Below are 25,825 nucleotides of genomic sequence, written 5' to 3' on the forward strand. Positions count from 1 at the left end.
ATTTACAGCAGAACATAGGGTCTTATTTGGGGTTCCCAGCACCACTTCACAGAAACCTTGTTGCCTTGGTCTCGTACTGGGAGCCTGATATAAACCCTTAAAATAGATTAGCAGTAAGTTATTGGTGTTGCTGCATAAATACTTCAGCAACACATGGTGCATTGGAGGGCAATTCCAAATCTTTTCCAAGGTAGAAAAATTATGGTAAGGGTATTAGAAACAGAGAAATGTGAGGCTACCTACAGCTTAGTGGTATCATCGTAAGAGCTATGGAAGTGGCCCCATTTGCTTGGTCCCAGCACACATTTTAAAGGAGATGCTTGGACATAGCAGGTGGAGACAAATTTGGAAAAGAACCAGACAGCTCTGGAAGACACTGCAATCAGCCACATAAATTAAATGTCTATAGAAATGTCTGTGTCCTTTTAAAACTGGCTACAGAGATTCATGGCAATACATACTGAGATAATACCAGGCTTGGCTTATAGACTTAAGAAGATATTGAATAATTTGATTTTCTATATTAATTTTCTTTCATCACAACATTTACAGATTTCATTTTCTACTTTTATTTGCAGAGGTGAAATGGGTTTTGCACTGGACTAAGCTCTGTGTTCTTCCCTACTTTTGATATCTATAACAGTAAGACTCAGGTCTTCTTTTGTTGACCAAATAGGAAAGAGAAATGGAGCGGAATAAGTATAGTCGCATGATACAGATGATAGCTTTTATTTCTGGTATGTTAAACATTGATTAACACAAAACATAAAGCAAGGTTCTGTCAAACTGCCAAGAAGCCAAAGCTATCCTGGATTTTGAAAGAGTTCAGAAAACACATTCCCTGCTGCTAAACAGTGAGAAATTCTAGCATCAATGTTACCAAAGTTTAGCGTGGGAGGTAGCTTTGTAACGATTTTTTTGTTTCCAAATATACAAGTAGATTCTAATCAGAGGAAAATACACACTACTACTCCCATTCCTTGCCCCCACCATTCCCAGGGTCAACCCTCAGCTAAAGCCCCCTCTCTTTTCTCTGATCCTCTCCATTCAAAACTCCAAACTGCGCAAACACTGCTTCCACATTTTTTACTGGGAAGGAATTATTTAAGGAAGATGCACCATACACAACTGATGTAAGCCAAGTGTATTTTGTACTTGTGCTTTAGAACAAAATGTAAAGTGTGAAGTCACCCTAAGATCCATTTGAAATTAGATGATGCAACATTCCTTTGAGTTACAGGCCAACATATATATAACATTATGGAACCTACAATTCACTCATCCTCATCTCCTTATCATCCTCATCCTCATAATCAATGAAACTATGCCCTGCCTTTCTAAAAATATGTGCTCTTTCCTATTGTCAGGGAACTGCCATCGACTCAGGGGTGAGAGGGGAAAGGCCAGGTGGATTACATAGAGCCCCCAAAGATCGTGGGAAGCAGCACTTCCTCAGCGGAGGAAGGTAGCCACACCTCTAGTGGAGAGGAGAGGCAGGGGGCGGAGGAGGGAAGGCAGTGCCAGGACACCTTGCCGGAGCAAAGCGGGGAGGAGGGAGGTCCCCCGTTACCCAAGCCTTCCTTGCGCAGAAAGATTCTGCACAGAGAGGGAAGGCGCAGACTGGGCGTCAAGAAACTACTCTGCTAGGGAAGGTTTAAGTGCTGCCCACTCTCAGATTCTGCCAATGAATGAGCAGGACATGGAATACAGGCGCTCTGCATTCTAAAGGTTTTATCACTAATAAGAAAGCCTTAGAACACGCTTTGGAGGCATATTGCCTGATTGCTCTCGAGCAACCGACAAACCGATACCTTTAACACCTATGATCCAATTGCACATGGACCATCACATGATAACTGAAAAATATGAATGTACTGCTAATGTCTCCTTCCAGGACACACCTTTATAAATAACCAAAATATTTTAAATTGTCTTATTTTCTTAATAATGAATATTTCTTATGGAATAAGTAGATCAGTTTTATAACTTTGAGGAAGCAGTGCTTTTGTAGTACAGATACCTTTACAACAATCATCTTTCATTTTCAAAGACTGAAAATGCAATCTGAATAAAAATCTGTCAGGAACAGTATACCTGTACCTGGCTATATATATCATGATAGGGGGAAGGGACATTTGACAATTTCTTCTAGTCAAGGAATCCAATTTACCCTTAAGCAGATGAACTATTTCCTCTTCATAAATGCACTTCCATTTACTTACCAAGTGTTCTTGATGACGTATACAAGACTCCAAAGATAAGTAAAACATTGATATAAAGCTAGGTGAAATTGAGATACTCCTGAAATAGTGAGATAGGTTTGTGATAGAAACACAATTATGTTTTTGAATATGACGTTCCTCTGCTAATGCCGTTGTGCTCGTCAGTGAAATCTGTTGGAATATGTCTAATTCTAAATATGTTCCTATTTCAGAGCTATTTGAGCTGTGTGATCTACTTTTGAACCTTCTATCAATATTTTTAATGCTTGGCTTTTATGAGTTTGTCACAATATGCTCTAGGATGATATGGAACCATTTTCTCCATTTTCTCAGGGTCTTGTGAAAGAACAATGTTAAACAACAATTGATCATTTCCTTTTACTGGTCCACAATAGAAAGTGTCCTCTCATATTGTATCACAGTATGGTATGTCGGACAGGAAGCCTTTACAGAGGGTGGTGAACATGGCACATGATATCATGGGCTGTCCCTTGAGTCCGCTAGATGACAGCACAAGGGATCATTGCCTTAGGAGAGCGAGAAAAATTATCAGGGACGATTCACACCTCTTTAATCTTCTACCCTCAGGCAGGAGATATAGAAGTATAACCAGTAGTACCAACAGGCTAAAAAACAGTTTCTATCTGTGGGCTGTTAGGCTGCTGAATGAAAAAATAATATAGTGCAACTGACTTTCGGGGTTGGTGTGTTGTGCCTCAAGCACACAGAGTGCAATGAGATTGAGTGTTTGGGGGGGGGGTCAGTTAATTTCATTGTACACAGGTTGTACATTGACAATAAAGATACTACTACTACTACTACTACTACTACTACTACTATTTTAAAAACCCACTCGAACAGTTGTTGTTTTCTGCATTCATCAACCTCCCCCACAATTGGTGGGATAATATATATAATCATTTTTAGTCCTATCTTACAACTTTTTTCTTCAGGAAGTCCAGAGGATAATATACATATATATATTTCCACATACCCATTTCAACAAGTGCAGTGATAACTGTAGAACAATGCATCAGAATTGTCCCATTATGGCCCTTATTTTGCACCTTAGTTGATTTTTTGATTAACAAAGTATGGGAATATGCTAAAGTAACTCCTATGACATAAATATTAAGACCTGTGTACACCAAAGTCAGCAGACATTTACAAATGTCCAGGAAATATTTTTTATTTTTTCTTGTTGCATGAGCCCATCTTCCCAAATTTGAAAATAAATGTCTGAGTCCCTGGGAATACTGAAAAATAACTAGTAAATAAGCTTATTTCAATGAGAATGGCTCATTATGTGCTCTCCCAGCATCAGGGACTTCCCCTTATGAATCAGTGACTCCAATTGCAGCAAATAAAAGTAGATGCTCAATTCACTTTCTCCGTTTCTTAGCCCTTCTTTCCCCTAGCCACATGTGCATCAAGATGATAACAAGTCAAATGCAGCATTCAGATAATCAATCCAAATTATTCAGTTGAGTCCTATTGTAACATTTTCCCACCTGCAATAATAAAATTGCAGCGCTATCCCCATACATGGCATTTTGAAAATATACTTTGGATAGATCCAGTGCTGCATACTCAGTTCCTTCCAATAAATTTCTTTTCATATGCAGAACAGTAAGAATAAAATAATGTCTTCAGTGTACACAGATAACATTGTATTGTTTTTTATTTTCTGAAGTTGTTTCTTTTAATGTACTTTGAAATGAAATTATTCTATTTCATTTTATGCTCTTACCAAAACACTATCAATTGTCCTGCACAATGGGAATGCTTATAACTGATTAAAAGGTGTAGAATTGTTAAGTCTATCCAACATTAATGATTTCCAAGAAATGACTTTTGGAAAAGAATGGAAGGTAGCCTTGCTTTCCAAATATATTTTCCCACCATACTTTTGCCATAGTAGAGAGAAGTAATGTCAGCGATCCCAATAAAATGCTGATTTTACACCTAATTACAAAGTCCTATACTGATTGTTGTTAAAGTTAGAAAATCTTTTAAACATTTCCTATTTTGAAAACAGGAGTGTATGTTCTCCAATTATCACACTATATGCTAAAAGCAATTTCAGTGTTCTAAATGCTGATCTGTATATAGCCAAAATGGCTCCATCCACACACAAGATAGATAGATAGATAGATAGATAGTTCAGCAGGTTTAGGATTTGCAGAACACACACACACACACACACACACACACACACACACACACACGGCAACTTCCCCAAAGTGTGAGGTCTTTGGAAAGGCTTTTTCAGTGGTGGCTCCATGTCTGGGAGTTTCCTTCCCATTTAGATGCATCTTGCTTTTATAACAGGAAGCAAGTCAAGGCACACCTCTTTTGCGGAACTTTTGGAGGAGGGATGTGATGAAGAATTGTTGGCTAATTTTTTTACAGCCAGATTTTTATGAAATTAAAGAACAATTTAATGCTGCCTTTTTCTTTTATTGTACAGTGATCTAAAAGCATGAGGGTCTTTTTCCTTGCCCTCTAATTAGATCAGAAGCTTCAATTGAAATCCCTGCCTTCTTGAGTGACTAGGCTCAAGAAATGAATTGCACACAGCCAACTCTGTGAATGTGCTCTTTCATCAATGGGACATGAATGGCTGTTTGACCTTTTAAAGTAAAAATGCCCTTTTTGCATCTCAATAGGTTTCTTATGTTTTCCCACTGAAACTTCAGAATGACTTCACTGAGCTTTGTCAAAGGCACCTAGATAGCTGTCTTAAATTTGCTATTTTGCTGCTATTTAATGCAGTTATGGTGCAATTACACAGCATGCACTCATAACATGCACCATAATGTTACATAGACATCAATACATCAATGATTGAGTGTTTGCATGAAGAGTTTATGAGTGATATAATGTGTGATATAAAGTACTGTGATATAATGTGTCAGGAACTATTTCAGATACCATGGACCTAAGCTGTTAGTTGTATTCCAAATTAAAATAATAATATGGGCAGCCAATGCAAGCACAGAGATGTGCTACTGGTGGTCTGTTGCATTTTGCATCAGCTGCAGCTTTTACAGCAGACCCAAAGATAGCCCTATCAAGAGCACACCTATGCAAACACCCTAATGTATTAAGATCACTGTACAACAAAACAGGCAGAATCACATTCCCACAGTTCAGCTCTTGATACATGTCATCTAAGGAAATCAGCCCTGAGTGCTCACTGGAAGGACAGATCCTGAAGCTGAGGCTCCAATACTTTGGCCACCTCATGAGAAGAGAAGACTCCCTGGAAAAGACCCTGATGTTGGGAAAGACTGAGGGCACAAGGAGAAGGGGACGATAGAGGACGAGATGGCTGGACAGTGTTCTCAAAGCTACCAACATGAGTTTGACCAAACTGCGGGAGGCAGTGGAAGACAGGAGTGCCTGGCGTGCTCTGGTCCATGGGGTCACAAAGAGTCGGTCACAACTAAACAACAACAAAAGGCAAAATCAGTCACAAAAGTGTGCCTTGAAATGGATCAGCAAAATTGATATCCTACAGAAACCCCTGCAGCTGCTCTGCCATCACTTTCTGCACCACCTTACCCAAGAAAGGTCATTCATAATTGGATAGCAGTTATTGTAAACCACAGTCCAGGAAGGGCTTCTTCAGAGGTGAATGCACTGCTGCCTGTTTAAGGACAGTAGGCACAAGTCCACTGCATAGGGATGTATTAACATTCTGGACTGTGCTGGTCAGTTGCCGCTGCTACCCCCACTGGCTTTTCACTTGCCAATATGGACAGAGGTTAAGACAGCAAGAGGTGAATCGCATTACAGTCAAACCTCGGTTGTCGAACGTAATCTGTTCTGGAAGACAGTTCGACTTCCGAAATGTTTGACAACCGAAAACTGAAAGCGGACGCCTCAATACAATAGGAACAAAATAAAAAAAATTGTGTGCATGCACACAAAAGCTCATACCAATAACAAACTTAGTTAGTCTCTAAGGTGCCACTGGGAGGAATTTTTTTTATTTTGTTTCGACTACGGCAGACCAACATGGCTACCTACCTGTAACTCAATACAAGGGAAACTCAAAACAGAAGCCATGTCAGATGTCCGGCTTCCGAAAACCATTCAGAAACTGGAGCAGTTACTTCCGGGTTTTCGGCATCCGGGAGCCGAAACATATGACAATGGAGGCATTTTGGAAACCAAGGTTTGACTGTACTGCAAGGGTCCTGTCCACATCATCAGGCTACATAAACTGCAATCAATTTCATAAAGTATGGGAATGTGCTGCATTGGACACCTCAGCTTGATGCTAATGGGAACCCTGTTTTACATCAGAAGGATTTCTGTCCAAAATTTAGGTCAAGAACAATGCTGCTAATAGATCCTAAGAATACTCACTTGCTCCCTTGAAACAAATGAAGTATACTTCTAAGTCAACTGGCTTATTATTTGGGGAATACTCCATTCTATCCATTAAAAGCATTTTGATCCTGCCTTTCTATCTCAAATGGCAATCTTGAGGTGGCTAACAATCATTAAATCAAGCAAGCAAATACCTTCACTTAAGTTAAAACAACAACACTGAAAAAGAAATGTCTTGACTTAACATTTACTGGCAAGAACAGAAATGTCAACTGAACTTCCCATGTTGGAAATTCCAAAGACTGTGCAGTGCCACCAACAAACTTGATCCCACATACTGACCCCATCCTTAGAGTAATAGCTGTTCTTTTACTTTAAAATAAAATATGCATAGCTAAACACATCTTCTTATTTCATTTGTGAGAGCAAACAAAAACTTTTTTCTCATTAAATGTGAATCAATTATTTCTTCATTTTTTTAGTCTTTCAAAACATGACTTGTTGTGAAACTTGATGCAGTTGCCAATATTTATGCATTCATTATTTCAAAAGGGAGTTTATATTTGCATGATTTTGTGGCTCCTGGGAAGAAGGCACTGCTGAAACAAAAATGAATTAAGTTTTCATCTTATTTACCATTAGAAACTCAAAATGGTTAAGGATGGATAATTTCTGGTGATATCAAGAATACCTAAGCCTTTAGAACTTGCAGCTCATTTTAAATTTTGAAGGGTGTATAATATTCTATCAAAATGTTACTATCCGTCTATGGCATACAATAACTACTAATATGCAGCAGTATAGAATTTAAAAAATGCTTTCCCTCTATATGTTTATTATACATAAAATTATATAGCCTCATTTCTCAGCAAACAGTGGAGCCAAATGTCATGATTATAGGTTTAACTGCATTTCTATTTGTTTACTGACACATTACAGAAACACAGAACATGGAGATGGCATACGACACTATTACCCTTTTCACTTGGGATGACAACCAATTAAATAATTTTAAATCTTTTAACAGATTGGCTGATAATGATTATTTCTCATTTTATGTGTACAAATCAACACATTTAAATAAACATTCAGTCATGTCTTTGTTTATCCACATGGGACCTGTTGACTGTCAGCAGACAGCAATGGAAGGATGGGCTGAGTTAGAGCCACCTGTTCAGTGCCACTGCCTCACCTCAGAGATGGTGTGAAGAACCCTGAGACCCCCGGGTATAGGGCGTTACATAAATTAAATCAATCAATCAATCAATCAATCAATCAATCAGCTGCCTTGTATGATATGAGGGGAGAAGAGGGGCAAGAGCCTGAATAATGTTGGTTCTCTACCACTGAGCTATGATTTGAGTGGGTGTTTTATTTTGGAAATCTTTTCTAAGCCTCTTGAATAGCCTCATAGGGTTATAAAGCAGGATACTAGTATTATAAATAAATACACAAACACTTGGAACAGCAAGATTTATCATATATTATTTTCTTGTATGACAACTGAATGACACACCCAGAGGTGTTAGTTTGATTTAACAGGAAAACAGGGGGGAAACCCCGCATCACGTTTATCTGGTTGAATCACTGTAAAACTTGGAAATGCAACAGGAAACAAGAGGACACATGTGCATTCCCCAACTTAAAGCCAATATTCAAACACATACATTTCAATATACTAACTTGCACAAGCTGTAAAGGTGAACAAGGAATACTTCTTACAGCTTGGCTGAGATGAGCTAAAGATCACAAAGGCTGTGAAGTGTGTCAGAGTTGAAAATATGAAACTACTGACATATGACAGCAATCCTTAGAAGATTTTTATGAAAAATTGATCAGTGAAGCGCAATCAGGGAGATCATTAAGAAATGCCTGCACTCAACATCCTCCCATGAACACAGCTTGCTTTGTATACAAGAAACTGAAATAAAGATAAAACAATAATCACTGCACTAATTGTTTATATATCTCTGCACTGTGCATTTTAAAGATGGGTGTGTTTTATTGTTTATAACATGGTTACTCCTCTGGAATTTGCTGCTAGAGGTTTTACTGTTATTTTACTTTACTTAGAGTGGTTTTATTATGTGCCTGGGCAATTTTTATAACACCCTTAGGGGGACCGAGGGCTGCTACTACAGAGGCTCTTGTGAGCAATTCATGGAGGCTAGACATTAAAAGGAAGTGTGTGCGCGTGAACGCACGCCAGAATTTTAGCAGCTGTTTCCCTTTCCCAGTCCTTCCACCCGCCACAGGAAGATGCTTCTGAGTTGCAGGATGGTCTGTCATAAAGTATTTACAATTCACAATCAAACACCAAAGGAAGACTGATAACCAGAATTATGGGATTGCTTTCTATCAACTGAGTCTTCCTAGGTGTACTTGCCTCACAATTAAAATATTTATTGTCTCTTTAGACATGGCTTTGGTAAATTGCCAGTCCTAATAAGCAGAAGCACTAGTGCCAACTTGTGTATTTAGCAGCCCAGTAAAGTGATCATTATTAGCTACCGTACATTCACATTTATTACATATTTACATATAATGCTTTCAAATACATGTATCAAATCTCTTTACTATTCTATTCCACCCTTTTAAAAGTTGAACTATTTAAACCCAGTTGGATTGAAAACTTAAGTTGTGAACTCTGCAGAGCGGCATGTATCAACTTTGATAAGAAATAGTTCCAAGCCTTAGCAACTGCATGACAACCAGGACAGTACAGTTACAGTTGTGTTTGTGTTTGTGTGTGAATGGATTTTGCTTGCAGAAGGGCTAAGAAGCAGATTTGGTGTAGCAGACAAACAATGTTGACAATCTGGACTTTGCTACTTTACTCTGCTACAAACTTTGGGCCTAGGGAAATAGAGGATATTCATCCTCCACAGTGCTATTTTTCTAGGAAAAGAGGTGCCAGAACTCACAATGAATGCTTTCCTCATTCTCTTATACAGTCATACCTCATGTTACGTTTGCTTCAGGTTGAGCATTTTCAGGTTGCATCCCGCGGTGACCCGGAAGTACCAGAAAGGGTTACTTCCGAGTTTCGCCGCTTCCACATGCGCAGACGCGCAAAATGACGTCACGTGCATGCACAGAAGCGGCGAATCGTGACGCACGCATGCGCAGATGCGCATTGCGTTCTGCTCATGTTGCGAACGGGCCTCCGGAACGGATCCCGTTCGCAACCAGATGTACCACTGTAATGGCAATGGTGCCCACCTAAGAAGTACCAGAACTGAGTAACAGCTTTGTTTCTCCTAAATGTTAACAAAATCCCTATGAGATCAAATCCCTCAGGTGACGAGATAGTGAGCTACTGAAGATTCCACAGGCTTCCCAAGATAGGAAAACTTTCCCAGATCCTATTGCAATATCCAGTAAAAGGAAGTGGTTCTGTTCCACTAGAAATAGGTACCTGACCAACAGTTCAAATAATTTAAAGTACGCTATAGCACACCAGGAGACGGAAATGGCAACAAACCAGAACAGCCTAATTATCCGAATTGGGAAAGTGCCTGACAAATACAGAAAGACTACACTGGTCTCTCAGGAGTGTAGTATGTATTGACCCAGCAAGTTAATTAGGCACATGATGAAATGGCAGGAGATAAATGAGGGAGAAAAGACTTTGTGATGGATTGACGTATGAAGGATGTGGCAGCCAATTAGGTTTTATGCCAGAATGATCAACAATGGATGCAGTGGCTGCTACTGAAATGCTCAAGACAAAAAACATAGAAAAGAATTGGATTTTGTTTTATACTTTTATGGGAGGCCTCCAACAGAACTATTTAAGAAGCTTATGAATGACATTTCTAAGCCCTCTGTGATGGCAGGTTAATATTAGGAATCAGCTTAATGGCTATTCCAAAATGTAGGGGACAATTTCCACCTGTTACATTATGTTGTGTCACAGACATGTATAAGATCCTAGAAGGAGTCCAAGATGATAAAGAGCTAGAAAACAAGTTTGTGGTGAATGCTGTGACAAATATGGAATACATGCTGTGTTTTGGGTCAGAGGGAGAAAAATCACCTATTGGGTTGAAATACAGTGTTCAATCATAGTATCTGGAAGATCAGAGATTACAGGAGACAAAGAATCAAGAGGTTCCCCTCACCTTGCTGGAACAGTATAAGGCAGCTTCCAATGTTTCAGAGTACAGGGCCTTAAGCAGCCCAAGAATGCCAGTGTATTCTCATTTGCCCCATTTTGCAACTGTCAGATCAGGGCAATAAATAGATTCTAACTTTCAAAAGATTAGAATCCATCTCACGGCCAAAAAGATTCTAAACATAAACCTCCACATGATAAGCTACTCAGCAATTTAGACAACAGGTCTTCCTAAGCATTGCAATGAAAACCAATTCTTAATTCTTTTGTTTTAAAAAAATGCCTTGCTTCAGTACTTATACCACTATACAGTATTAAACTTCAAAAATGCATGCTGAACTAAATCTGCTACCACTAACTAGAAAGTCACAACTGTTTGCATATGGGCTGAATTTCAAGCCTAGAAATGCCTGCATTGGAACCCTTGCTTTCATCAATGAAACTATGGTTCTCTGAGGTATTCCTAATATGGTGTGGCTGAAATTCTGTATGCATATATACATTACCACAACAACTGCACCCTCATATATTTGTCCATAAACATATATACTAAACTTTCTTTTTAGAAATTCAGGTAGTGAGGAATCCAACAAAGTCATCAACATGTTTTTTTTGGAACTAATAAGCCAGGCATAGGCAAACTCAGCCCTCCAGATGTTTTGGGACTACAACTCCCATCATCCCTAGCTAACAGGACCAGTGGTCAGGGATGATGGGAGTTGTAGTCCCAAAACATCTGGAGGGCCGAGTTTGCCTGCGCCTGTGCTAAGCTCTCTGAGGAAAATGATAATACAGTTCTTCATAATTTGTTCTGAATCAGAAAAAAAGTGATAGGAAAAGAAAGAGAGATATTTAAGGAAAAGAATCTATGAGTTGAGCATTCCAGACAGCTCTATGTTCATTATACTCCTTACTTCATATACTTCCAAACTAAACTAATTACTCTGCTGGCTTGATACATTGATTTTGTTTCACTCCCTGACTTGCTTATGTGCAGTAGTTACTTCACAGTTATGGTATCTGCATACCTGATAGCTCCAGCATCAAAATAAATCCCTTGTGTACATAAGAATGACAGTGCTGAAGTTATTGATAAAAGTGTTCCCTTTAAAGATGTATTGGGAGGCCACCAGTTTTAGGGGGGGGGAACAATTTAATTACTTTTTTGGGGGATTGATTATATTACTCGCTTTTCTTGATAAACTTTTATTTCCTTTATATCCTTATAATAACTCTCATAAAGCCTTGGTGGTCAGTCAGTCAGGATATGTAGGCAATGTAGCAAATTTCAGTAATATATTCATCTTTAATAAAATAAAATGCTGACAGTTCCCCAATTCTCTAGTTAAAGGAGCTTAAATAAATAAATAAATAAATAAATGCTTACTCAGATTTTTCTTCTTCTTTGCCCTCAGTCCTTTTTTGTTCCTGACACAGCCAGGCTGTGTCATTTTCAACTGCCCCTCTCAGCCTGACCTTCTCTCTATTCTCAGTATTCTATTCAACCTCCTCTCCCCTTAATTCTCTCTCACAGCTCCATACAGAACATGTGCATGGGGTCATCCTTATTTTACTTATTTATGAATCGCTTCCCATAAAAACATCCCAAAGCGATTTAACAATAACCAGTAAAAATAAAAACACATACAACATCAATTTCACTTGCAAAAACAGATACATACTAGGAGAAAAAAGTCCACTTAAAAAGCTTGTTGGAAATTGAAAGTCTTCCATACGCACCCAAAATATAATGCAGATAGTGTCTCTCTGTTATGTCTGATTATGACTACAAAAATGCCTTCTTAATAAAAGCCACGAACACATTACACTACTATTCAGCAAAACAACAAACTCATACTAGACAGTCCCCTTGATCTAACTCAGCAAACCAATTCCCCAAAGACATAGCACAGATGTAGAAATCTTCCCGGAATAAACAACCCAGGAAGTAAAATGCACAGCACTTGTCAACATGCCAGAGTTTCTTGCCAAACATTAAACTTTTCAGAAAATTAGCCCTTTCTTTGTTTTAGTAGAAAAGTGAAAATAACCATACTGGAATTACAAAAAGTGCTGAAGAAAATTATGATAGTCATATAACTGTCCTGTTTAAAATGACAACAACAAATGTGTGAATTGCCTTTAACATAAGTCTCCATGTAATTTGAAAACATACCATTAAAATAGCTAAAATAGTTTTTAAAACAGTAGAAAAAAACAACTAAAGATACACTTAAAAACAATTCAAAATGAACACCTAAGGCAGAGATTGGCTGGAAAAGCTTGTTGAAAGAAAATTGTCTTGAACTGTTTCCACAAAGTGCAGATAGCGGATGTCTGTCATATCTTAACAGAGCTGCTATTCCACAAAACAGGAGCAGCTCCCTAGCATTTGGATTAACATTTAACTGGTGACTACTCAAATAAAACTTGGGTTCCAATCTTACATCTGTTATGGATTAATTACATTTCACTGTCAACCAGTCTCAGTTCCTGATCTGTAAAATGGACCACTTCATAGAGCTGGTTGCATTGTTTAGACTGCAGTCACTTGCAATTGTACCTAGCTGTATGAAAAATATACCAGTTGTTTTAAATTTGGGCAGAGCAATTCAATAACCCCCTTACGCTGGGTGGAGGTATTTGGATTATTATTATTTCTGGATGTTTTTAATGTTTGATGTTTTATTATTGTTTTATCTGAGTGGGAAGCTGCCCAGAATGGCTAGGACAACCCAGCCAGATGGGTGGGATATTTTCTTCTCCTTCTTCTTCTGGCACAGGAGTCAGTGTGAGTGTTGTTGACAGGATGTTCCAAAATGGGGCGTTCTCAAGGCAGAAGTGGGCAGGGGCTGAGCTGGCCCAGGATCCATCTTATTGCTGTTGCACAACAGCATAGAGCTCAACTTCTGTGCCAGCATGGGGCTTGCATGGTGACTGGCCTGTTTCAAGTCATCAGCCTGCCCCCTGCACCTTCTGCTGCAACTGTCATGACCAGCAGGACTACAAGGCCTGATGGTGGGGAGAGTTTAGGAATGGACCCTAAAACTCACCTAGACACTCTTACAGAGTAGATAATGGGCCCATATACAGCAGAAAGACAGACAGAGAGAGAGAGAGAACATTTTTAGGTTCTAACGTTTTTTCCCTACTTTCATGAGTTAACCAGTAAGCTTTTTAAAACCTTTTTTGCTCCAGTGCTGAACTTTTGGAACAGATTAGAAAGGAACAGAGAACCTTTATGTGACTATGAGTCAGTTCACCCAGCACGCTAACAAAAGCCTAGTCAAAGATCAGTACCACTAAAAAGCCATATTCTGTTCCTCTATGTCCATTCAAAGCTTGCACTGAAATCAGCAGGGCATGCCCATCTGAAGCAAAAGTTTAGCTTTATGTTATATATGGATAGATAATATTAGCTTTATTCTTGTTTTTAATCCTATCCAAGTTCTAATATTTCAGAAGGAATACTTTGAGTGGCTGTGCTGCTTAGCCCTCTGATTTAAGGGGGCGGTTAAAGCAATTTTTAAGTTGTGGTGCCTTCAAGGGAACTAAATTAAGTTCCAGGCAAGGATTGTGGTTAGAAAGTATATAGCTGATCTACTCAAGTCAGTATACTCTGTGCACCCAACTTTACATGCTATGGCTGCATTAACAATGCTAAACATATTCCTAAACATATAAATATTCCTATATTATGCTTAATGATAAATCAAAGGAAAAAGAAAAGCTTTTGACTTTCACATTCTCCAGGACCACCTGCTGCCACCAATATACCTGTGAAATATTCACATTCAGGGCTGCCAGCGCTCTAGTACTAGTATATGTATTGCATATTCTAACTAGCAGTGGCTGTCCAGGATCACATGCAACAGTGTTTCACATTGCCTGCTATCTAATGCTTTTAGCATAGCAGGGGGCACGGGAGAAGATGTCTTCTTTCTCTCCCCCCCCCCCCGAAATGCACCACCTCCTCAAGGTCTCAGTAAGACAATGATGATCCTGCAGTAGCAGCACTGAAGTGACCTGGGCAATGTGTATTGAGATCCTGGGCTGCCTTCTCAGCCTTACAAAGGAAAGCAGAGGTTGGCTGCAGGCGTTGCTTGGAAGGAGGCATATGAGGTGCCATCCAGCTGTTTTAGGGACTCCACTCTGGATTTGTGTAGGGTTTAAACCTTAGCCTTTTTTTCTCCCGAAGATATCTCACAAGGCAGAAGAGGTTTAGGATCAGAGTTTTCCTTCTTCTAGATGGGCTACCTTCCCAGGTTGACGAGCCCCACCTGCCCCTTCTACTACAAGGGCAGAAACCACCTCCTTAACCGTTGTATCCACTATTGGTCTTGTCCACTCAATCTGCTGGAGTTTTTCTTCACATGCAGGGGAAGTCTCTAACGTACCTTCACCTGGTTTAGCTGGCTAGTTGAAGCCTTTTCCCGGGGTGTTGCTGTTTGTCACATGCTGATAGCTACTAGGAGCCACAGGGGAGAGGTGAGTGCAGGGTGGGGACCAAAGGTGGACAAACTAACCCAGACGAAGCACGATATGTCCCCCACAAGAGGGACTTCCCCTCCCCTAACACCTCATACACCCCACTACTGTACAAATAGGGTAATAATGTCAATATTATGAAGTAGTATTTAAAACTGTTCAAGAGGTTAGTGAAGAACTTAATAAGATACTTATAAAGAGAAGCAGGACAACTTAAATGAAATGGACTACAAGCTTTGGTGTGAACACATGAAATTAAGTTCATATTTGGAATGAAATAGTAACCTTCAGTCTCTGTGCCATTTTTCTTACTGCTGACTAAATATATTACTAATACTGCAATTTGATCTTTTTATACTTAATACACATCAGATATGTTTTAACTGACAGCATGACATCTCTTCTTTGTGAATCTTAAAGGATGTAGCTAACTACAGTGTTATTTGTTTTACTATTATGGGCCATATGCATTTGCATTATTTTTTTCTGTAAAACTGCAGAAAGCATGGATGGATATATACCTAAAGCAACATGTTTACTCATATATATTGTTGTAATGCTCACATTTGGCACTCATGCTGACTATTAAAGATACAAGTACTACATTATGAGGCACACTTGCACTAATTCTGAAAAAGGAAGAATTCAAAAGCACTAAAATCTTCCTTACATATTTAATATAGCAGTAAAACAGCATGTGCTACCACAAGCAATCCTTAACACAGAAAGTAGCTTAACGAGCTAATGTGCCTAAACTGGAAAAATATGCGAGGAATTATGACATCACCAAACAAATAGGCAACCTACTATGGAAAATCAGGATATCTGATATGTTAGCCAAACTTGCTAAGAACAACTGTAAATTTTTATTGGCTTAAGCCTCAGTGTAGCTAATAATACATATTTTCCCAGAGAACCAAACTGATCACAAGGCAACAAAAACATAGTTTTCTCTAAGTATTATTTTATTATTACTTAATAAATTTGTATACTGCTCTATATCTGCAGATGTCAGAGTGGTTCATAGCATAAAAATACAAAATAAAAAACACAAAATAATAACAATAACAAAATCAAAACAAACAAACAAAACCCTGCTGCCTCCCAATGTCACCAAGAATGTGAAAGGATCTGAACATGTTCACATTGACTAACAGGTTTTGCCCTGTTCCCTATATCATATTTATTTAGCAGAATTAGGGCAATGTTCAGAGTTTTCTATCTGTTAGCAAGACCAGCCAACACTATTTGCTCTATGCCACAGTACCTCTCTTGACTTTTAATAAGGCTAGTTCAAACATCATGACCTCTATGTGAAGGCTGCAGAAGAATTGTGGAGGTTTCTGCATGACTGCACTCCACTCAGGGAATGTGACATTTGTAAGTGTTTTGCACAACATGTGACGGCCTGATCTGCATATTCTTGGTGGCCATAAATCCTGAAGAGAGAATTCTCCATGCAGTTGAGGTGTCACATATGATAAAAGGGTTACAAATAGTACGCCCATCCATGATAGTCTTCGTCAAGGGCTATAGCAAAGTGGCTTGAAGGTAATCATTATTTCACACAGATCATGGTGGCTGCCATTTTGAATGTTAACTTATGTGGAGAGAGAAAATGCTCAGTCTGTGAGGAACAAATGGAAGATATTGCATCTTTGAAAAAAAGAGATCTAGACCAGTAAGACTTGATTTATGTTTAGGAATGTGTTTGGAGTTTTTCAATTTTCAATTACAGAAAATTGTGTGTATCTGAAGAAGTGTGCATGCACACGAAAGCTCATACCAAGAACTAACTTAGTTGGTCTTTAAGGTGCTACTGGGAGGAAAAAAAATTTTTTTTGTTTCAATTTTCAATCTCAGTTCTGAATTATATGGCATATTATTTTTAATGCTGAATATGTCTGTGACATACTGCTTTTCATCTTTAACTTTGTTAAATTTTATTTGCAAAATAATTTTTTCATTTAGCCTTGAGGGGGGAACATACCACAGAAGAATGGCAAGCATATCTTACTTTCAACAATGCCAATGAGTGGAAGCATAGTTTTACCTTGAGTTTTTCTAGGTGATCCTGGAGCGAGTCAATCAGCAAATCCCCCACTGGCTGCCAAGAGCCCTTGAGAGCTTCAGCCTGACGTAGTTTCAGGTCCAGCTCATCCATTGCCTCCTGAAGCTCCTGCAGTCTTTCAAGAGCTTCATCTATCTTTTTTTGCCATTCAGTGGACTGTAGATTTAGTTTATCCCATTCTGTTTTGACCTCATCTGCTTGCCTTCGCAAGAGTCGAGTGACATTCTGGGCTCTTTCCTCCAGAGGCAGTTCTAAAAGTGAAGTACAAAGACAGTTAGATCTTGTATAGACTAACTGTACACAAATGAAAAGAACATTTGAAAGTTATCAGCTATGTTTCATATAAGCACAAATCTGAAAATACCTCTACTATTAATGCCCGCTATGTAAACATTGCAAAAGCAGGGCACTGATTCAGCCCAGATCATGACTGCTGCTTTCAAGTAGTCATGTAATCCAGTTTTTACTGTGCTACTGAAATGGCATTTGACTGAACTACTCAGAAACCGCAGTGAGACTGCAGATGTAAAGTATGAACTGGTTCCAATTTTGAAAACTAGCAAGTTATTTTAGTTTTAAGGTCCCTCACCCTTTTGGAATAATAAGTTGTGTCTCAAGAGATAATAAATTCTAAAATTGATGTGTAATAAATTGTTCTAAATGCATGGTGAATTTGCACAAAATTGTTTTGCCTCTTGTTGAGCTGCATTCATAAATATGCAAATAGATTACTGAGTGCTTATGTCTTGCTCATCCTCCCCTTTCCCTATCTAAGCTTCCAAATATGTAGGAGATGCCCTGACACTGACAATAATAATTTATGGATCCTTTAGTCATTGCTTATCCCTCTATCAATATGTTATTACAGCTCTACATTCAATTACCTCGAGGCTCCTGGTAGAGCTTTTCCAGTCCCTCCAAAGGTTGTTCTGCTAGGAATAATCTCACTGTTTCAAGTGCACTCGAGATAACAGGTTCTTTAGTTTTCAATTCCCTCTTAAAGGCCTGTAAAATGAAACAATACAAATCTAAACTGGCATGCTAGTTGTTCATTTTGTCAACTTTTTGTACAATGTTTCCTGCATTAATTTCAGCCAAGTTTATGTGCAACGAAAAGATCAATGACTGAAAGAAACAAGGAAAGTGAAATAATTTCAGAATTCTTCTTCACAAAATAGACATATTTCCGTTTATAAAATAAAGGTGGGAGAGAAAATCCAGAACACTTCAGCGCTGTTTTATATTCCTCAGACCAGTGAACATATACTGTGCTGCAAATGGGAAGGCACACCGATTAAGCTGTTTGCTGTTACACTGAACCCCTTCTGTGACTAATACCAGACTTCGTAAAACTTTGAAATCTTGCTGGAAGGGACAAGGTTTTAGGTGGTATTACGTTGAACAGTGCTGGCACAGCTAATGCTGCCTGAGAGGCAAAAGATTTCCTAGAATGTAAAATGAAATCCACAGTGATCCATAGCCGTAACTTTGTTGTTGCTGACAACTTTGTCACAAAAAGTAGTTCAATAGTATGACCATGATAACACTTTGCTCTAAGTGGAAAAATTTAGTAGACTTGGGCTACTATCTAAATAAGAATGCTAACTACTAACTGTTCTGCAGCATATATTGAACACTGAATACCAGTGTATTGGAAGAAGCAAAGCTCACCAGTGTCAAAGCAATGATTCTTCAACATCAACTTCATCGGACTGGTCATGTTATGCGGATGCCTCTATTCAGAACTTAAAAATGGAAAGTGTAACACTGGTGGTAACAAAAGAAGTTCAAAAACTCTCTCATGGCAAATCTAACAAAATGTAGTACAGTCATACCTTGGGTTGAATATGCTTCATGTTGAGCGCGTTGCGCTCTGCGGCAACCCAGAAGTAACGGAGCGCGTTACTTTCGGGTTTTGCCGCTCGTGCATGTGCAGACGCTCAAAATGAGGTCACGCGCATGCGTAGAAGTGGTGAAAAGTGACGCGCGCGCGTGCAGACGTGCCGTCGCTAGTTATGTTTGCTTCTGGATGCGAACAGGGCTCCGGAACGGTGCCCCGTTCGCATCCCGAGGTACCACTGTATAAACACCGACAACTGGGAAACACTGGCCTGGTATACAAACTCAAGTGAGATAATTATTTTCAAAACTGTAAAGCATGATGTTATGTCCCTTCTCCATGCTTTTATTTGGGGTTCTAATGGAAATGGAGTATGCAAAGCCATTACACAGAAATAGCCTAAGAAGCTGAAGCTGTCAAAAATCTTCCCCTCTGCTAAACTGTTCTTGCAGAGAACATATTTTCCTATAATTCATCTTGCATGTAGTTGCAGCTCTTAAGCCCTTCATCCTTATACTTCATCCTAATACTTTTTGTCCCCAGTCTGGAAATGTAAGGTCAGTTACAGCAAAAGAATGTTAAATCAGTGTCACTAATTTGTCAGCGTTATACTTGGACAGGTCATTCCTGCTGTATTGTTTTTCTATACTAGCATCCTTTTCCAAATTGTATATTAATTCAACTGTAGTAGCTACTATTGATGCCTTTAATTGCCAATGAATGACTTTTTTAAAAAAAAAGTTTACTAACAGAATTTATAATCATAGCTTCCTGACAATTTCATGCCAAAAGAAAGCTGACTATCATTGATAACAAAATTAGCCCAAATGTATGGCTAATTTATAACCAATGATTTCAGGCTAATTTTATTGAATTCCTGAACTTCTTCCACAGTTTGTGGCGACTGCAGAGGAAATCGAACACGCATAATATATGACCTGCCAAAAGAACAAGTAAACTACTTTATTTAAGCCCTTCTATTTGTCATGAACACCTGGGCTATAATGGCATTCTGCCCACTATCTTAATAATGCATACATTGATTTGCTCATCTCAAACCGTCACTAGGATCTTGTAGGGCTCTCAAGGGTGACTTTAAATCTCTTCAACTAGAAAAGAAGACACCTCCAACTAGGAAAGAAGACACATTCAAATGAGTGATGAAGGTAACAAAAGAGGAAGCTATGCTTTAATGACAAAAGCATCCTTTCTGTTGGGGATGTATTCTTTTGATATTTTATTTTAGTGGAAATTGAGAAAGTAGTAGTAAAATGGATTTAAATTAACTTTTCTTTTAGTACCTCACTTAAATTTTTTATTTCCCCATCTGAACTATGTTTAGCATTGTCAAATGAAAAGAGAACATTGTTACTTAAGGACATCCCATAATAGACCCAAAACTACAAATCTCACCAAGGAGAAAGAAAACAGTTCTAGGTTTTGGGAACTTGAGGGTCCAGGGCATTGCTGTTGTTTTTGGGTACTGATGAAGCTTCAGGGCTGCATTCTCTCTCTCTCTCTCTCTCTCTCTCTCTCTCTCTCTCTCTCTCTCTCTCACACACACACACACACACACACAGAGATGTTACAAATGCCACATGTTTCCATTACTCTGCTAAGAAAACTGACACTGAGTTTGTTCACATGAGATGGTAACCAACCTATGGCTTACCAAAACTGCACAAACATGTAAGCTCCTCAAGAGGAACCCACAGCCAGAGAAGTCTTGTGGTTAAACTTCCTTCCTACTAATCACAAGCTGTAGCAAAGAACTTACCCCAACCAGGTTTGGACAACACAGTAAGCCAAACCTTGGCTTAGATCAGGGCAGCGTGGTTGAAAAAAGGACTAAGGAGGAGCTTCACTCCACAGTTGTGCCATCTCAATACATCTAGTTTGGCTTGCTGTGGTGTACAAACCAGACCATTGCAAAACTACTCTGGGAACTTCCCACTTGAAGAAGAGAAGTGCATGAAAGGTATTTTTTCAATAACTGCCATTTCATTATTTTTGCTGTGTATACAAACTGGCTAACCCTCAGTTTGTGGGCCTGTTCCAGTCCCCTCAGGCCAATTTTATGGGGTTCTGAGACCCCACTAATGTTTGTGGCAATGACAAAAAGGTGAAAAAACAGAAACAGAAGCAGCCCAGTGACATGATGAGGATGCAACCTGCTGCCTCCATAGTCATCAAACATTTTTTCACTGCACCCACAGCTTGCATGTGGCCCTTGGAGGGTGAAGAAACTGAAATTTTATTGTAGAGATTGCAAAGGGCGGTCTATTTAAGCATTAATAGATGTGTCAATATGGGAAATTTATAGGGCAATACAAGGTCTCCTCAGTTCAGAATATATACTGGGGTGGGGAAACAGAAAAGTACGAATAAAAATCTATCAAAGGCAACCTTAAAGCATGTCTTACTTTCCACCCTTTCCCCCTAAGAGACTTTTGAAGAATAGACAGGATGACCTAAATTTGAGGATTATCTTTTGTTCTTTTTGTTCCACAGGGAACCAAAGTGCCAGTAACTAGACAGGTCTTATATTCTGCTATAAAAGTTCTGCTGCAAGGGGTGTGTATGTGGGGAGCTTTTATAAACAACTGAACGGTGGATAGCTTTGATAATCAAGAAGAAGCATTATTGTGACCACAACATATGGATCCCTGTAGGTGTGACAGAAAACAGAAGCATGTTCAAGGCTTTTATAAAGTCAGACATAAGATTTGGTTTCTGACAGCATGCATTTCTACAGCATTTCTTACTCCCCAAGGCATTATGAACTTAACACTGATATCAAGACTGCAAGGGATCAATGTGGCATGGGGTTTGCAAAGTACTTAATTCAGAGATGTCCTAAAATAATCCCAGAGACTTAAATGGTGCGTCAGTGAGACCAATCTAAAGTAAGTAGATATGGCTCATGACTTTGAGCCTTAATGACTGCATGCCCTCAACTTTGAGACAGATTGAGACAGCTTTATAAACATTATCAATCATTATATAGTCATACTGTGACACTAAGGGACACTAGCTAAAAATGTCAAACATTTATAAAAGGAGAGGTTGCACGGAAGAATTAGTTGTCCGCCATCTAGTGAAAATGTTACCAGGGAAGTAATTTCTTTGGGGTAGTTGCTTTATTAGTTTCTGTTTTATCTTCAGTTTCTTTGCTGAGAAAAATTAGAGTTCTGAAGGAGGATAGGATAAAGGAGGATAGGATAAATCTGGATTTCTTTATTACACCCAGCCTTTCTAAAGGCAGGATCACACGTTACATTCATCGCTTTCAAAAGTAGCCATGAGTATGTTGGGCTTGATTGTTGGGGATTCTGAAGGTCTCCAAGGAACAAACAAGAATATGAAGGGAATTCGCAGGAAACATAACAACGTAAGAAGAGCCTAGTGGCCCATCTGGTCCAGCATCCTGTTCCTACAGTTGTCAACCAGGCAGGACATGAATATGGCAAGCAGGACATTAATATAAGAGCACTCTCCCCTTCTGTGGTCTCCAGCAACTGGTATTCAGAAGCATCAGAGGCTCTTCCTATGGAGGCAGTGCATAGCCATCATGGCTAGTAGCCATTGATAGTATTCTCCTCCAGACCTATTTGAAAGGAAGCAGGAGCTACTGACCACCTTTGCTGTATGCTTTTTCTATTTCTCTTTTAGAGGAAAACTCTCCCTACAGGTTGACAAAGATAGGAGCAAGTACAATTGGATACTAAAGGAAATATAAGACAAACAGAGAAATATGTGCCCCCGCCCAGCTATCTGATGCTGACATAACATTGGTGATATCTGAACAGTGTTAAACTATGGTTTATTGCTATGTGATCTAGCCTAGGCTCCTGTACTTTCCCCTTCTTCCTTCCTTCCATGTGGCCAGAAAGTAAAGTTTTTGCTCTTATTTATTGTAGCTCTTTGATCTATTCAACAAATTTATGGATTGTGGTTTAATACTAGCTATGACTAGTTTTTTTTATAGCCTATTTCCAAACATTTTTAATTATTCTTAACCTTCTATTAACCTTCTCCAAACAGACCCTACAATGCACTGCAAAAAACCTGATTTTGAATGTCCATACCCGATGGGTGTCATTCTGTTTTTGCACTGTGGGAAGATCTCCACCAATGGGAGCCTGTCGCTTTAACTCATCTTCTTTCAACTGCAGCCATGCCAAAAGTTCCTGAAGTGAAAGGTGTAGTCGTCTCCACTGGTCAGAACTGGCTTCTAGATGAGACCTGGAAAATATAAATTAGTGTATTTATAATTTTCAGGAACTGTTCAGACTTATGACTTAAGATCACACCATCTACCACTACTGGAGAGCATACCCATGCTGCCCAGGCCACAAATTAATACATTATGCTATTGCAAACATACTGGCCTATGCAAATCACTCTACCAGGCTACCAGCAGATAAGGTAGTAGTAGAGACACTACCCATGCTGCTGAGAAGCCAGGTTTCTTCGTCCATCAATTGGCAGCTGCTATCCCATTAGGCTATATCAGAGGAGGAATAGAAGGAGTGTAGCACTACTCTATCAGCACTGTTGAGAGACCAGCAACTTTTGGCTCCTCCTCTCCTTGAACAATTTCCTTCTTAGGAAAACATTAGAAGAATGGTCAATCAATAACTAGCATGTTAGCTTGCTACCTTCCACTCCATTTTTCTGTGTCATGTCTTTCAAGATTGTAAGCCTGATGGCAGTGTCTGTATTTTATTGATGTGTAAAACTCTCAGGAAGCCCATTTCAGCTAACGGGTGGGTTAAAATTCTAACAATAACAACAAGTGGAACATTTATTTGTATAAGACCCTGCACATATAGTACCCACTGCACAGTGACATTATCTGTAGAATCCATACATTACAAAATCCACTGATTTTGTAATGTATGGATTCCTATGACAAGAGATTAGTTCCAGTGCAGAAATGGAAAGAACAGGGTGTGACAATGTGGTTTTGACCCCACACTACACAGTGAATTTGAGGATTTTAAGAAAATACTGCTTAGAGGATTACAGATTATAATGACAAAGAATTCCATATTGCTTTCCTGGATGTCAATAACAAAATTCCCTTTCATTTTAAATGGTAAGAATTGCATTCAATCTCTTGCCTAAAATTCACTATTATAAACTCTTATTCAAGCCAAAAACCTACATTCAGAAAAATAATAATACACCTGATGTTTCCATCCTTTGAACACTAAGAAGGTTATAAGTGTATCTTTTATTTGAGTTTGCTATTAAAAGTAAAAGGCTGAGCTTTGCAAGCAAAAAGTGCTGAAACAAAATATACTGTATACTAGTATAGTGATTAAATAAGGTGGATTATGCACGATAAATTAGCACATCAAATAGCTCTGAAACAATAGGAAAACTTTAAAAAGCATGTAACCCATTCAGGGCTGCCAGAATTACAAAATTCAGGTGTCGTAATTTGTTTATTATTTATCTCAGATGGAGATGATCAGTATGATAACAGTTTAATTTTGTTGTTGTTGCAAATGACTTCTTCCACTTCTCAACTGTAGGACATGAATTATTCCCAAGCAAAATGAGATTGAGTGCTGCTATTATGAGGAATAAGGATCCAACTCTCTTTTTCTGCCTCCGACTTTCTTGAGAAATAAAGATTTAAGCTTTAGCTGTGTTTCCCACCTACATGTTGTGGCTATACTAAATCCCTCATTATAGTTACTGTTTCTCCAGTGCAAGAATGTTCTTTTATGTTTAATTCAAGAAGACAAAGCAACCATGATAAACCAGCGTTACTATTTTCAATTTCATTAATGTCACTGGTATCAAAATGGCAACAAGTGAACTATAGAAAAGCTCCTTTATTAAAGGCTAACATGCCGTGTTTCTTTTCTTGTACCTCTTTATTTTACTAAGTTCATGGGTTAAAAAAAGGACATGTGAAGAAATATTTCAAAGAGCTATATTCCTTTCCTTATGGCTTGCCTATAGGGAAGATCATTTTCTTCTTACTTCAGCCATCAATATTTTTCAGTTTCACATATTTATTTTTAATGACTAATGTTATGAAGATGGTTTCTGTCATTACACACGCACACAGACTCCTTCAGGGCTACAGCTGCACAAAGCTAATATTTCATACATAACTTTGAAAAGGCTTCTTCCTTTGGCCACCCCTGAATCTCACCTATATACAGAGTACAAACGGGCAAAAAAAGAGTGTCTGAGAAGACTGCCTTGGAGGTGGAGAATTTGTTATAAAACACTGAGATGGTTACTTTAGATGAGATTTTTTCAGCCCTTTGAGCTTTGCTTTTCCAACAGTTCTTTTGTAACATTGCCCTTTATTATGTGCCCCCCCTATCCCAGAAGGCAATTTGCGTCTTTCTCCTTTAAGATTTTACAAACTTGACTCTGCATCTCCCATCGGAGGAATGTTCATTGGGCTGGAGTACATGCACACCTGCTTGAGAGAAAATTTCACTGACACCCACACTACATATTTACAGTAGATGAGTTTAGGGGTGTTTCCTCCCTGCGATTTATTGTTAACTAAGTGTTGCTTAGGCATGTAAGCTTTGAGCAGTGTCATCCTCATCTAAATGCTGACCCTTACTATTTTCTCATTTAATCCTGATTTTACCATTGTGCAGAAAATCTGGTAAAATAAGAAAACATCATGGAAAAAGTAAATCTGGCTTAAACGAGGGTTAAAAAAAACCCCATATCGGGTGGCAATTTGATGAACATGATGCCAT

General features: G+C 38.8%; 1 protein-coding gene across 22 annotated transcripts in view; it reads right to left on the reverse strand.

Moving 5' to 3' along the window:
- Window positions 1-25,825, reverse strand: part of DMD (dystrophin) — a 953,416-nt gene that overhangs the window by 157,234 nt on the left and 770,357 nt on the right. For all 22 annotated transcript variants that reach the window (XM_083612216.1, XM_083612211.1, XM_083612219.1 and 19 more), the window contains 3 exons: window positions 23,168-23,324; window positions 18,124-18,244; window positions 17,222-17,490 (listed from right to left, as the gene is read on the reverse strand). In XM_083612216.1, the coding sequence (XP_083468342.1) occupies window positions 17,222-17,490; window positions 18,124-18,244; window positions 23,168-23,324 (547 nt within the window). The remainder of the gene's footprint in view (window positions 1-17,221; window positions 17,491-18,123; window positions 18,245-23,167; window positions 23,325-25,825) is intronic.

Source organism: Podarcis filfolensis (genome assembly GCF_964270895.1).
Source record: "Podarcis filfolensis genome assembly, chromosome: 4".
NCBI classification, from domain to species: Eukaryota; Metazoa; Chordata; class Lepidosauria; order Squamata; family Lacertidae; genus Podarcis; species Podarcis filfolensis.